The sequence below is a fragment of the Camelus bactrianus genome, chromosome 3 (genome assembly GCF_048773025.1).
Source record: "Camelus bactrianus isolate YW-2024 breed Bactrian camel chromosome 3, ASM4877302v1, whole genome shotgun sequence".
NCBI classification, from domain to species: Eukaryota; Metazoa; Chordata; class Mammalia; order Artiodactyla; family Camelidae; genus Camelus; species Camelus bactrianus.
The window spans coordinates 105,981,567-105,995,057 of NC_133541.1; the positions used below are offsets into that span (position 1 = coordinate 105,981,567).

Here is a 13,491-nt window from a genome sequence, read left to right on the forward strand (position 1 = left end):
TCACAGACAAGAAAATGATGAAACATTAACAATTTGTATACACAAGGACTGTGGGTACATAAATCTCTGGAAATCCATATGTGGATTATAGAATTTTAAGATTTAAGGAATTGTTAATTCTTAAATATCTTAAATGTTTAAGGAATGAGTACACCCACTCATGAATTTGTTACTACATATACCTTAATTTCAGCCTAGAAATCCTCCAACTTCTCTTCATTGTAAATGTCAGGGCCTAAATTTTCCACCCAACATTCTTTACACATTCTGCTAACCATATGACCCACAATGGGTCATACTCTACTCAAGGGAACTTTAGAAATTTTACAAACTTCAGAAATGCACATGAAAAAATACTGATGAAGCATGCCTCAGGATGGATTGTTTGGCTAAAGGAACTGGGAGTATACAGAGAAGATTCAGGCTGTCTCACGGAAGAGGGAACATGACTGGTTTCTGTGGTCTCAGAGGAAGCGATAGGGAAGCAGTTTCACCTTGAGCAATGATCAAGAACAAAATCAACTGCCTTGATAGACAGTGAGTTTCCCACCACCAAGGCAAACAAGTAGATATTTGATATATAATATTTTTTAAGAGAATGGCATTAAAAGTCATACCTTTTAAGATTCTTTCTATCAAATTCAACTTTATGATAATGTATTGCTATATTTATTATATACAGCGAATTTATATATACTTATATAAAATATATTGTATTTTATAATCCCCAAGTCACATTACAGATATCCAGCAAAGTCAAACTTCTCTCTGGGATCCAATTTTCCCGTCTATAAAATAATGGCTTTTGGACTAGACGAGCTCCAAGTTTATTTCCAACATTCAACAATTCCATGAGTGTACAGTTGAATGAAATGAGATGAACTAGGTCCAGGCTTGGGGCACAAATGAGGAGTTAAGTCAGAAGAGGGAGAATAAACCTGAATGATGCCTACCAGAAAGTAGCTGAATACAGATCCCAGCCCCTACCCCTAATTTCAGTTCTGGTTTTTGATGCCCAAATGTCACTCATATTAATCCTTTTTTTTTTTTTCTCATTATAACAAAGCTTTCCCATCTTTGTTTTAGAATATACCAAACTAATACACACATACGCAGTGAAGGGAGGTGCGAGGAGAATGGCATCCCAGAAACAACACCTGCCAGCCTGCCCACATCTGTAAGTACGCCGGCGTCCGTGACTACCGCCTTAGGACCAGCTGGTTCTGCTTTTGTACTCTTGTCCCGAGTGATGGACATTTCTCTGGCCAGGAAAATCATACCAGGTCAGGTAACCCTAGAATTGGGCACATCTTCATTGTGAAGATGACTAAGTAATTACTAAAATATGTAGGAACAGAAATACAGTCTTTAACATTTAAAAATATTTACTGGGATCATTAACAGATTGTTTAAGTGCAGTGTCCATAATGTAACGCTGTTGCAGAATAAGTTTTATTTTCTGTGACCTCCAATAAAAAGATGAGACAGAGACCAAGAGAGGTCAGACGGTGACGGAACTGGACTGAAACCATTTCTGTGTAGCCCCCACGCATCCTTGTGCTTTGCATTGTTACCCAGCATGAAAAGTTGACCTTTTCATTTAACTCCCTACAAGGATGTTTCCATGCACATTACAGTAACCCTACCTTATCTGAGGTTTTACTTTCCATGGTTTCAGTTACCTAAGGTCTGAAAATATTAAGTGGAAAACTCCAGAAATAGACAATTCCTAAGTCTTAAACTGCATGCTGTTCTGAGCAGCGTGACGAAATCCTGCAGCGCCCCACTCCATTTCTCCTGGGAAGTAGGTCATACCTTTGTCCAGTACATCCCGCCTGTCAGTCACTTAGCTGTCATCTAGGTTATCAGATTGACCGCTGTGGTAGTGGAGTCTTTTGTTCAAATAACCCTCATTTTACTGACTAATGCCCCCAAAGTGAGGAGTATTGGTAATGGAAATTAATGTATGCCAAAGAAGCCAAAACGTTCTTCCTTTAAGTGCAAGGTGAAAGTTCTAGGTTCAATAAGGAAAAAAACCCATATGCTCCGGTTGCTCAGGTCTTCAGTAAGAATGAATCTTCTATCCATGAAATTGTGAAGAACAAAAAAGAAATTCACGCTAGTTTTACTGCCACACCTCAAACTGCAAAAGTTACAGCCACAATGGGTGATAAGTGGTTAGTTAAGATGGAAAAGGCATTAAATCGTGTCTGGAAGACACAAACGGAAAATGTGTTTTGATTTGCGCGTGTTGCACCAAAAAGCATTGAGCCTAAACGAGGACTTTGGCAAGGGATCCCCGGAAATTAGTGACACCAAGCCATTCGCTGCAAGTAAAGAATGGTTACACAGATTCAGGGACAGATTTGGACTGAAAAGTGTAGCACTTAGAAAGACTGCATCTGCCAGCAAAGCAGCTTTGGCCACATTTCCAGCAGAATGGAACAAGTTGATTAAGGAGAAAAGATACCATCTAAATCAAGTCTTCAGTTACAGTGAGACCAAGCTCCTCTGGAAAAAGATGCCCAATAGAACCTACGTTTATAAAAGTGCAAGGTCTTAACACTCTCATTAAGCACCAGGGCATAAAACATGAAGTGACACGTTCACCCTGGTACCATGACAAGGGAACGCTGCAGAGCACATGACTGAGCCAGACATGGTGTAAAGAGTGAAGGACCCACCTGCTCTCAAAAACAGAAACAAAATTATCACCCACGTACTGGTAAGACTCTGAAAGGGAGGGTGACAGCCATCTTGTTCATGAAATGGTTTCACCAATGCTGCATCCCAGAAGTGAAAAAATACTTGGAAGAGGTAGGGTTAGAATTTAAAGTCCTTTTAATAATAGACAATGCACCTGGCCATCCTGAATCTATTTGCTATGAAAATGAAAATGCTGAGGTTGTATTTTTTACCTACAAATAGAACTTTACTGCTTCAGCCCCTTGACCAGGGCATCACTGAGTCTGTCAAGACCACATACCCCTGCCTGGTATCTGGTCACTTTTTATCAGCAACGGATGAAGACCCTACTCTGGACATAATGCAGTGCTGGGAATCATTTACTACTGCTGACATGATAACATTCATCAAAGCTGCAATGGATCAATTAAAACCAGTGACTGTAAATAACTGCTGGAAACATTTATGGAGTGAAGTTGTAATGATTTTAAAGGTTTCCCAAGGATCAATGGAGAAGTTAGGAAAATCATTCATGGGGCGAGACAAGTTGATGGAGAAGGATTTTCTGACATCCTTGATGAAGAAGTCGAATAACATATTGAAGGCCACTGAGAAGTGTTAATGAATGAGAAGCTGGAAGAACTTGTTGAGTCATCTACAGAGGAAGAGGAAGATAAAGAAGAAACTAAAGCAGAACCAGCAATTTACATTACCAAAACTTGCCAAACCATTTCTAACTGCAGACATTAAAGGACAAAATTATGGAAGACAATCTTTAGATGGAACACAGCATTAACATCACCCATATGATCCCCGAAGGATTACAACCTCTACAGCAACACTTTGAAGCATTAGAAAGAGCAACAATTTCTGATTAGAATGTTCTTCTAAACGTTTTGGGCAAAAAACCCTTCAACTATCAAGGATTCCCAACCATTGACATCATTTTTTGGTATCTAGCCACCAACGCTGTCATAGCTTGAGTATACAGGATCACCTGAAGCAAAGATCCTCCTCCTGACCTACTGTCAGGTCAGTGGTGGCCTGAAACCGTGTCACAATTCCAGCGTCATTCACCGCACATCATCCCATCACGTAGAGAGATTGCATTCATGTAACTTTTATTACATAATATTGTAATTGTTCTATTTTATTATTATTTATTGTTATTTATCTCTTATCATGCCTAACTTTTAAATTAAACTTTATCATAGGTGTGTACGTATGTATAGGAAGAAACAGTATATATAGGGTTTGGTATTACCCAGGCATCCAGTAGGGATCTTGGAATAAGTTTAACATTCCGCCTGATATTCCGTTTGAGGAATCTCTTTCTCAGGCAAGATGATATATATGACCTGAGGAAAAATCTAGAAATTTTCAAATAAGAGAGAATTTTTTGTTACCAAGAAAATACAGGTTCAGAGTTTGATATGTTTTTCATATATAAGACCTTTGGCAAATCATATAAATATGTAACCAAAGATCTCACTGAGTTATTGAAAATATGTAATAAATACTGACTTTCAAGGATTTGGCACAGTGTTTAAAAATTAATAGCATTTATTATTATTATTATGCCTAAGAGTCTAAAGTATGAATATAAAGAAACAGACCCTGGTGCAGTGCTTATTTATTTTTAATAATTTTAATAAATAATGTTTTAATAAATTTATATTTGACATTGAAAATATATTTCTTTAAGATAGTTACTTATTATGATTCACAACTTTTTTGCTCCTTTTCCCTGCCACCAAAAGCTCTGGCAATATGGAATTAAAAATAATTCCACCAGATTTGGGGATCTTAAGCAACACTAGATGAGACCATATTCAAAAGAACTACTCAGTGAGCCCTGATATGGGAAACTGGAAAAACAAGAGTTGTCAGCTAGGTGTTTCTGGTTTTGCACTGGCAGCTGGGAGGCAGAGGAGAGTAGGTGGGGTACTGGAATGAAATCATTGTTTTCTCATGTGGGTTAAAAAAGTCGTTTGTCTACTCTGGGTCTTTACACACCCATAAAGAGAGGGTTTAAACTTTTGTCCTAGTCCCTATACTATCTTTGCCATCTTACTACATATAGAAACTCTCGGCGGTTTGCTCCTCATTTTATTGCCAGAATATAATCGTCCCCCCGCATTTCAAACACACTCGGTCACACACATCTCAGAACAGGGAGGTAAAAATAATCTTTACACAAGTCCTACAGACCACACCTTAGATCACGCCTTGCTGTCATTTCATATAGACAAGTTGATGAAAACTACTTTATGAGGAACTTGCCATAGAATAATACTAATAAGATGTATTTATTCAAATAATGAAGAATCTCGCCAGAGCCAAAAGGTTTCTGTAAGTTCCCTCCTTTCATTTTTGGGTGTTTTCTTCCCACTAGAGTTATATAACAGGCATTGTTAAGGACAGGAATTACTTAGTGTTATCTGATGGAACAAATCATTAGAACAAGAGGTATCCTGGGCATAGGGTTCAGTTCCTGCTTGCTGTATGATTCAATTATGTGATCTTGGATACACCAAGGTGATACGGTGTCACCCTGCATTGTTCTAGTAACTATTATGGGTACATATCCCAGAAGTTGGAACCTACTGCCTAAACATTTTTTTCCTGGGTAGAGGATTCTCTATGAGAATCTGGAACCTCAAGAATAAAGAAAAGGCCAGGCACTTACAACTTTCCTGGAAAATTAGATTGAAAATCCTGGAACCCATACTTTTACTTCCTATTCCAAGAAGTACTTTACATTATACAGTAAACATAACTACCAAGATTTATGTAACTTTTTCGAGTTTTGTGTGATCTTTCCTTTTGCATCCTCACAATAAACCTGTATTCAGGGCAGGGATCATTATCTTTCCTATTTTACAGAAAATCAACCCTGGGAGAAATCCTGCAATTTACCAAAGTTATTGAATATTATATTTGAGGTCCAGTGTAGATTTTCTGCCTTCATTTTTTATCCTCTGCCACCATCCTTTAGTTGTCAGGAGATTCTGAAAACCAGGGGCTCTAGAGAAGGCATTATCTCAAGTAATTAAAGATTAGCTACATTGGAAGGAAATTCCTATGTCAAGAAAAATATCAATACTATTTTGAGAGATGAGTAAATGACTATTATCAATTTCATGACAAAGATCTTCAAGGATTCAACAAGATTACAGCTACCAACAAATGAAAGGAAGCCTTATGGGGTAAATGTGAGAACGAATACAGAGGTTTGAGTTTGGAATAATAATATTGCTACTGTTACAGGTGAGACCAGCAGACAAGATGCAGTTACCCATTTAAACATCTTTTAAACACCGATATTATGTTTTAAATGTTGATTTTAAGAACATATGACTAACAGTAATCAAAACAACATGGTATTGGCATAAAAACAGACATATGGATCAATGGAACAGAACAGAGAGCCCAGAAATAAACCCACTGACCTATGGTCAATTAATCTTTGACAAAGGGAAACAAGAATATACAATGGAGAAAAGACAGTCTCTTCAGCAAGTGGTGCTGGGAAAACTGGACAGCCCTATGTAAATCAATGAAGTTAGAACACTCCCTCACTCCATACCCAAAAATAAATTCAAAATGGCTTAAAGACTTAAATACAAGACAAGACACGATAAATGTCCTAGAAGAAAAGATAGGCAAAACATTCTCTGACATAAATCTTAGCAATGTTCTCCTAGGGCAGTCTACCCAGGCAATAGAAATAAGAGCAAAAATAAACAAATGGGACCTAATTAAACTTACAAGCTTTTGCACAAAAAAGGAAACCATAAGCAAAACAAAACAACAACCTATGGAATGGGAGAAAAAATTTTCAAATGATGTAACTGACAAAGGCTTAATTTCCAGAACATATAAACAGCTCATACAACTTAATAACAAGAAAAACAAACAAACAACCCAATCCAAAAATGTGCAGATGACCTAAGCAAGCAATTGTCCAATGAAGACATACAAATGGCCAATAGGAACATGAAAAAATGCTCCATATCACTAATTATCAGAGAAATGCAAATCAAAACTATAATGAGGTATCACCTCGCACCAGTCAGAATGGCCATCGTTCAAAAGTCCACAAATGACAAATGCTGGAGAGGCTGTGGAGAAAAGGGAACCCTCCTACACTGCTGGTGGGAATGCAGTTTGGTGCAGCCATTGTGGAAAACAGTATGGAGATTCCTCAAAAGACTGAAAATAGACTTACCATATGACCCAGCGATCCCACTCCTGGGCATATATTCAGAGGGAATCTTAATTCAAAAAGATACATGCATCCCAATGTTCACAGCAGCACTATTTATAATAGCCAAGACATGGAAACAACCTAAATGTCCATCGACAGATGACTGGATAAAGAAATTGTGATATATTTATACAATGGAATACTACTCAGCCATAGAAAAGAATAAACTAATGCCATTTGCAGCAACATGGGTGGACCTAGAGATTGTCATTCTAAGTGAAGCAAGCCAGGAAGAGAAAGAAAAATACCATGTGATATCACTCATATGTGGAATCTAAAAAAAAAAAAAAAAAAAAGAAAGAAAGAAAGAAAACAAAGGACCCTATGAACTATGAACTCATCTACAAAACAAAAACAGACTCGCAGACATAGTAAACAATCTTATGGCTACAGGGAAAGGGGGTGAGAAGGGATTAAATTTGGGAGTTTGAGATTTACAAATGTTAGCCACTATATATAAAGATAGATTTTAAAAAGTTTCTTCTGTATAGCACAGGGAACTATGTTCAGTATCTTATAATAACCTTTAATGAAAAAGAATTGAAAACAAATATCTGTATGTATATGCATGACTAAGACATTGGGCTATACACCAGAAACTGCCACACTGTAACTGACTGTACTTCAATTAAAAATATATATATATGACTACATGGATGAGTCAGGCAAGGAAACTAGCTGATTAAATTCTCATGGCCTCAAACAAACTATAATAGTAGATCATTAATTGCTATAGTAGGAATTGGATTTAAGTCCTGACCAAATGTGAGGCCTTTGGCAAGTCACTCAACTTCTCTGACGCTCAATTTCCTCCTTTGTGAAATGATGTGAATGAGAGCTTCCTCTTTTCATTACCATGAAGGTTACACATAATCAAAAGCAGAGTTCATTTTTATATCTACCTCAACAGGTAATATGTACAAGGTGTTCAATAAATACTCATTGAATCAAGTGAATGATATGTGAAAGTGATTTGAAATTGTGTGTTCTTGGCAGAATGCAGGGATCTGGATTTCTTTGATTATGGTACAGTTATTATATGTACAGCCTGAGTTTCTACAGTGTCTTTGAGTTGCTAGCATCTAACCTACTCATCTTCTCTTCTAGTTCAAATGATGCAAGAGTTGGTGAACACCATGAGAGAAAATGTGTACTCCAATTATGAATCGCCTACCTTCACCATCTGTATATATGAAGAATTCTTCAGAGCTTGTCTTATTTACTATAGAAAGCAATACAGAGCTGTTGGGGGAATGGATTCACTAATTTTCAGTCTTTTCCATCTCTTTCCTCCTAGATTCTGTGATCTGAGGGCACAGAGACATCTTCACCCAGTCTGTGCTCTGGAAACCTGATCACAATGCTGTCTGTTCAACTGCCTGTTCAATAAAAGTACACCCAGCAGAACACGATTACTGGGACTTCTTTGTGGATAATAGAAACGTGTTTTTGCAGAAGCTGAATAAACTCTACCCTTGTGTCTTGTCACACCTGTGGGTGGAGAGAGAATGCTCACTTTTTTTTCAGATTCAAGTTACTGTCATAGTTGAGAAGGAATGTCTAGAAGAGAGGTGGGGAGACAGGGTTCCCCAGCAGCCAACAGCTATATAAAGCTCAGTCAGCTATGAATCAACCTCACCTTCACTATCTTGTTACCTTACCACCTCCTCTATCTAGCTTCTGTATTTCCATGAATAGCCTAACTATCCCAATTATGTGGACCTCATCCAATGACACAGAGCAGTAATTTCTCACATTCAATCACACTGCCTTCTGATTTCCTGTATCAGGGTCTTAGACACACAGTCTGGGGGAAGACTACGGCAAAGAGAGTTGCCAACGTGTGCAAGTCTCCACAGCACTGTCCAACAGAAATAGGAGCCACAGATTTCAAATTACATATGAAAATATGTAATTTCAGATTTTCTGGTAGCTATGAGAGAAATGTGTAAAATTAATTTTAGCAATATATTTGGCCCAATATATCAAAACTATTATTTCAAAATATAATTGGTAAAAAATTTTATGTTACTAAGTCTTTAATATTGGTAAGTATTTTATACTTACAGCATGTCTCAGTTTGGACCAGTCAAGTTTCAAGTGCTCAGTAGCTACATGGAGCCAGAGGCTACTAAACTAGACAGTGACCTAACACACCTGAGAAATCTACCAGGAATACAAGCGTTAGAGAGGGGTGGGATGGAACAGCTTGTAAGCTCCCGTCTCGATGCTGAAAACCTGTCATGCTCCTGGTACCCTGTGACAGTACCCAGTACCGAGTTACTCTGTTCAGTTGCAGATTGTGGGCTGACGTTGAACGCACGGTAGATGGAGGAAGCCTGAGGGGAATCCACTATGCTTCAAGCCATTCTCAGCTATGGAAGAACTGTGTCTGAATGGCAGGCCTACTTGGATTGGGGAAGTTCATTTTGTAATAATTCCTCTGCCCTTTTTCTTCTAGGTAAGTTGCCACTAGGCCAACTGTAGTAGAATTCTGTGATCTCTGTCCTTTGTAACTGAGTGAAAATAAGTCAATCCCTCTGTTTTTCCTATGTTATCATTATTAAAAAAAAATAAAGAAAAAAGGCTTGTTAATCATTGTTTAAGCATGAAAATACAGATTCATCTCAGACAAAAAAGAGGAAACAATGTTGCTATTTCCTTTGGCAATTCCAGGATATCCAAGATGGGTTTAGAGATTCTATAACATATGAGATTGTATCTCCTTCCTGGTTATTTCTAGGAAATCCAGAAATTCTATTTTCCTGGCCAGGAAAATATTTTACTTTTTTTTTGAGAAGTAGCTGCTTTGTTATGTCATTTTGAATATTTCATTAAGATATAAAGAACCAACCCCTTATACTGCTTTCAGTATTAATTTGATTATGATTATTAGGTAATGTGCACAAAAGACTTGGTTATCTCACACTAAAGACTTAACCAACCCTTGATAATCATTCAGAGCAGCAGGGAGAGTGTGTCTTAGGGATAGGGTGAGGTGAAGGATAGGGTGGCCCAGAGTGGGATGAGACACAGGATGAACAAATGCTCAGGGACCCAGTGAAGGTCAAGGGTGAAGTAGGGGTGCAGGGGTCAAGAATGGGATCAGGATCAAGGATAATAAAGTACAGAATGGACTAAGGCTCAGGGATCAGGGGTAAGAGTGCGAATGTGTTGAAAACATTACCTGGGAGATTAAAAAAAAGCTGAAAGTTGTTTATTTTGGAGACACAACCTAGACGTGAATATAAAATGTCATCTGTGTCAAAATGGTCACAACAAAACAGCTACAGTTAACTAGCAAGTAAGCTAACTTTTGAGTTGCTTCTTGAGTCGTATCTTGATGGACTGGAGGCAAATGAAAACCAGACCCATCTCACTGATGTTTCACAAAGCAGCCCTAAAATTCTAAACCAGGAAGTGACAAGCGATCCTGAAACAGAACTAAAGAAAGCCAGACTATTTCTGTCCCTGCTTCCTGGTCACTACCACCAACTTATGCATTTCTCTGTGACTGATATTTCAGATTCTATTGTCAGAAAATGGGTTTTCATTGATCCACCACTGTCAACTTTCTTATTTTCTCATGTAAGGAACTCACCTGAAGTCTCCCTCTGTCAAGGCTTCAGAAACAAGTGCAGAGAGCACTTATGTAGACTCTGTCAGCAAACTTTCTATAAAGAGCCAGACTTTGTGGGACATACAGTCTCTGTCATAACCACTCAACGCTGCTGTTGTGTTAACATACGAATTTGCCTTATGTTACTAAATATGCATGGCCGTGTGCCGATAAAACAAAGACTTACAAACATAGGTGGTGGGCCAGGTGTGACCCCTGGGCTAGAACTCAGTAATGGTTAAAAATCTGTCTCTTCAGTTACATGTAAATCAATGAAATTAGGACATGGCCTCACACCATATACACAAATAAACTCAAAATGGTTTACATACCTAAGTGTAAGACATGACATCATAAAACTCCTAGAAGAGAACATAGGTGAAGCATTCTCTGACACAAATCATAGCAATATTTTCTTAGATTAGTCTTCCAAGGCAAAATAAATAAATGCAAAATAAATGGGACCTAATCAGATTTAAAAGCTTTTGCACAGCAAAGGAAACCATCAACAAAATGAAAAGACATCCTACAGAATAAGAGAAAATATTTGCAAACAATGCAACTGATAAAGGTTTAAGATCCAAAATGTACAAACAGCTCATACAACTCAATAACAACAAAAAAAACAACACAATCAAAAGATGGGCAGAAGCCCTAAATAGACATTTCTCCAAAGAAGACATACAAATAGCTAATAGGCATATGAAAAGATGCTCAACATCAATAATTATTAAAGAAATACAAATCAAAGCCACATTGGGAGTATCAGTTCACAAGGGTCAGAATGGCTATCATCAAAAAGTTTATAAATAATAAATGCTCAAGAGGGTGTGGAGAAAAGGGAACCCTCCTATTCTGTTGGTGAGAATGTAAATTGGTGCAGACACTATGGAGGACAGTAAATATATAGGTTCCTTCAAAAACTAAAAATGGAGTTACCATATATGATCCAGCAGCCCCAATCCTGGGCATATATCCAGAAAAGGCAAAAACTCTAGTTAGAAGAGATACATGCACCCCAATGTTCATAGCAGCACTATTTACAATAGCCAAGACATGGAAGCAACCTAAATGTCCATTGAAAGATGTGTGGCTAAAGATGTGGTATATATAGCCAATGGAATACTACTCAGCCATAAAAAGGATAAATATTGTCACTTAAAGCAACATGGATGGGCCCAAAGAACATCAAACTAAGTAAGTCAGACAAATATTACATGATATCACTTACATGTGAAATCTAACAAATAATACAAATGAACTCATTTATAAAACAGAAACAGACTTGCACAGAAAATAAACTTATGGTTACCAAAGGGGAAAAAGGAAGGGAGAGGATAAATAAGGAATAGGGGATTGACAGATACAAACTACTATACATAAAATAGATAAGCAACAAGGATTTACTCTACGGCACAGGGAACTATATTCAATATTCTAGAATAACCCATAACAGAAAATAATCTGAAAAAAATATATATATAACTGAGTCATTTTGCTGTATATCTGAAACTAACACAATAGTGTAAATGAACTATATTTCAAAAACAAAGAAGACTCTGTCTCTTGTCCTCCTCCTTTGTAACTCACTTGTCTTTGTTACCTTCCGTACACTTAAATACTAACCATGCTTCTTATTCTATGATAATGATAGTAGAAAATAATAAGTGTTGACATTTCTAAACACTTAATATGTGCCTGAAACTGAGAAAAGCACATGGCAAGACTGACATTTGTATCCCAATTTGTGGCCTTGTTGGTTGACTTTGACCAAGGCCAATCTCATATATTTCACAGTTAGATTACGGTAAATGGAGTGAATGTGTCCTCAAATAACACTCCCTGTGGCCTCTACCAATGATGGGCAGTATCTGATTCCCTCCTTAAAAAAAAAAAAAAAGCATAACATGGTATCTTGTTCTTTCCTTGAAACCATCCTGGCACACAAATGCCTTTTTCTCCCCAGTACTGAAGTTTAAGTTCTATCTAAATCATATATGGCTATAAATCATTCTTCAAGCATGAAGAGGGAACAGAGAGGCTTTGTCATTTGAAAATAAGTCCCAGGAAAAAAAAATGCAATAAAGTCTTTGTTATCCTTGATGGACTTTTCATTTTTGACTGTACTTCCTTCTGGATTACTGTCAGGGATGAAAATAATCCTCCTCCAGGCTATTCTATGCTCTCTCTCCTAATCTGTTACAGACCTTGTAAATGTCTTTCACGCCGAAAGACATCTCTCACTTTTTACCTTATTTTATAAACTTAGACCCTCTTTCCTTTCAGTGGACTTTTTTCAGTGGCCTCACAGACTTGCTTGTCTCCATTCTTTACACTTTTTTTTTAATCTCCAAATGATCTCTTCAAAACAGAGATCTGTTTAATTTCCCAGTTTGATTTTTTTTTTTGAAAACTCCTACTAAGCAGACACACTGCAGTAAAAAAAAAAAAAAAGAAGCAAAATGAGATAAACCTGAAATCTAGGCACTGTCTTCCCTTCTCCCTTTTATCCTCTACAGAGCTGATCACCAAATCTAATAACTCTTTGGTTTAAGCCATCATCATCCTTTCATGATCGACCACAACGGCCTTATACATGACTTCCCTGCTTCAGTCTCCTCCCTTCCACTGCATTCTCCACTGCAGGCAGAGTAATGATCTAGTCCAAATCTGATGGTATTATGCATAAAACCTTTAAGTGGCTTCTCCAGCCCCCAAGATGAATGCCGAACTCCTCCTGACATGCAAGCCTTCTGTCCACCTCTTCAGTCTCAACTCCTACATTGTCCTCTTTCCCTTCTACCCTTGAATAATTTTCTTGAACTTGTTCCTACTTGTCCTCTCCTCCTAACATATCCCCTTTATCAACCCCTGGTCCTTCTCCCACTTTTTTCCTTCTATCTCACAAGATCCATTC

General features: G+C 37.6%; 2 protein-coding genes across 7 annotated transcripts in view; one reads left to right on the forward strand and one right to left on the reverse strand.

Moving 5' to 3' along the window:
- SPINK5 (serine peptidase inhibitor Kazal type 5) overlaps positions 1-8,367 on the forward strand; it is a 121,053-nt gene extending 112,686 nt beyond the window's left edge. Inside the window, exons 33-34 of the mRNA XM_010956071.3 lie at positions 1,087-1,177; positions 8,063-8,367. Coding sequence (XP_010954373.1) covers positions 1,087-1,177; positions 8,063-8,071 — 100 coding nt within the window. The 3' untranslated portion in view covers positions 8,072-8,367. The remainder of the gene's footprint in view (positions 1-1,086; positions 1,178-8,062) is intronic.
- LOC105069853 (sperm-associated acrosin inhibitor) overlaps positions 1-13,491 on the reverse strand; it is a 319,348-nt gene that overhangs the window by 85,015 nt on the left and 220,842 nt on the right. The gene's annotated exons all lie outside the window — the stretch shown is intronic.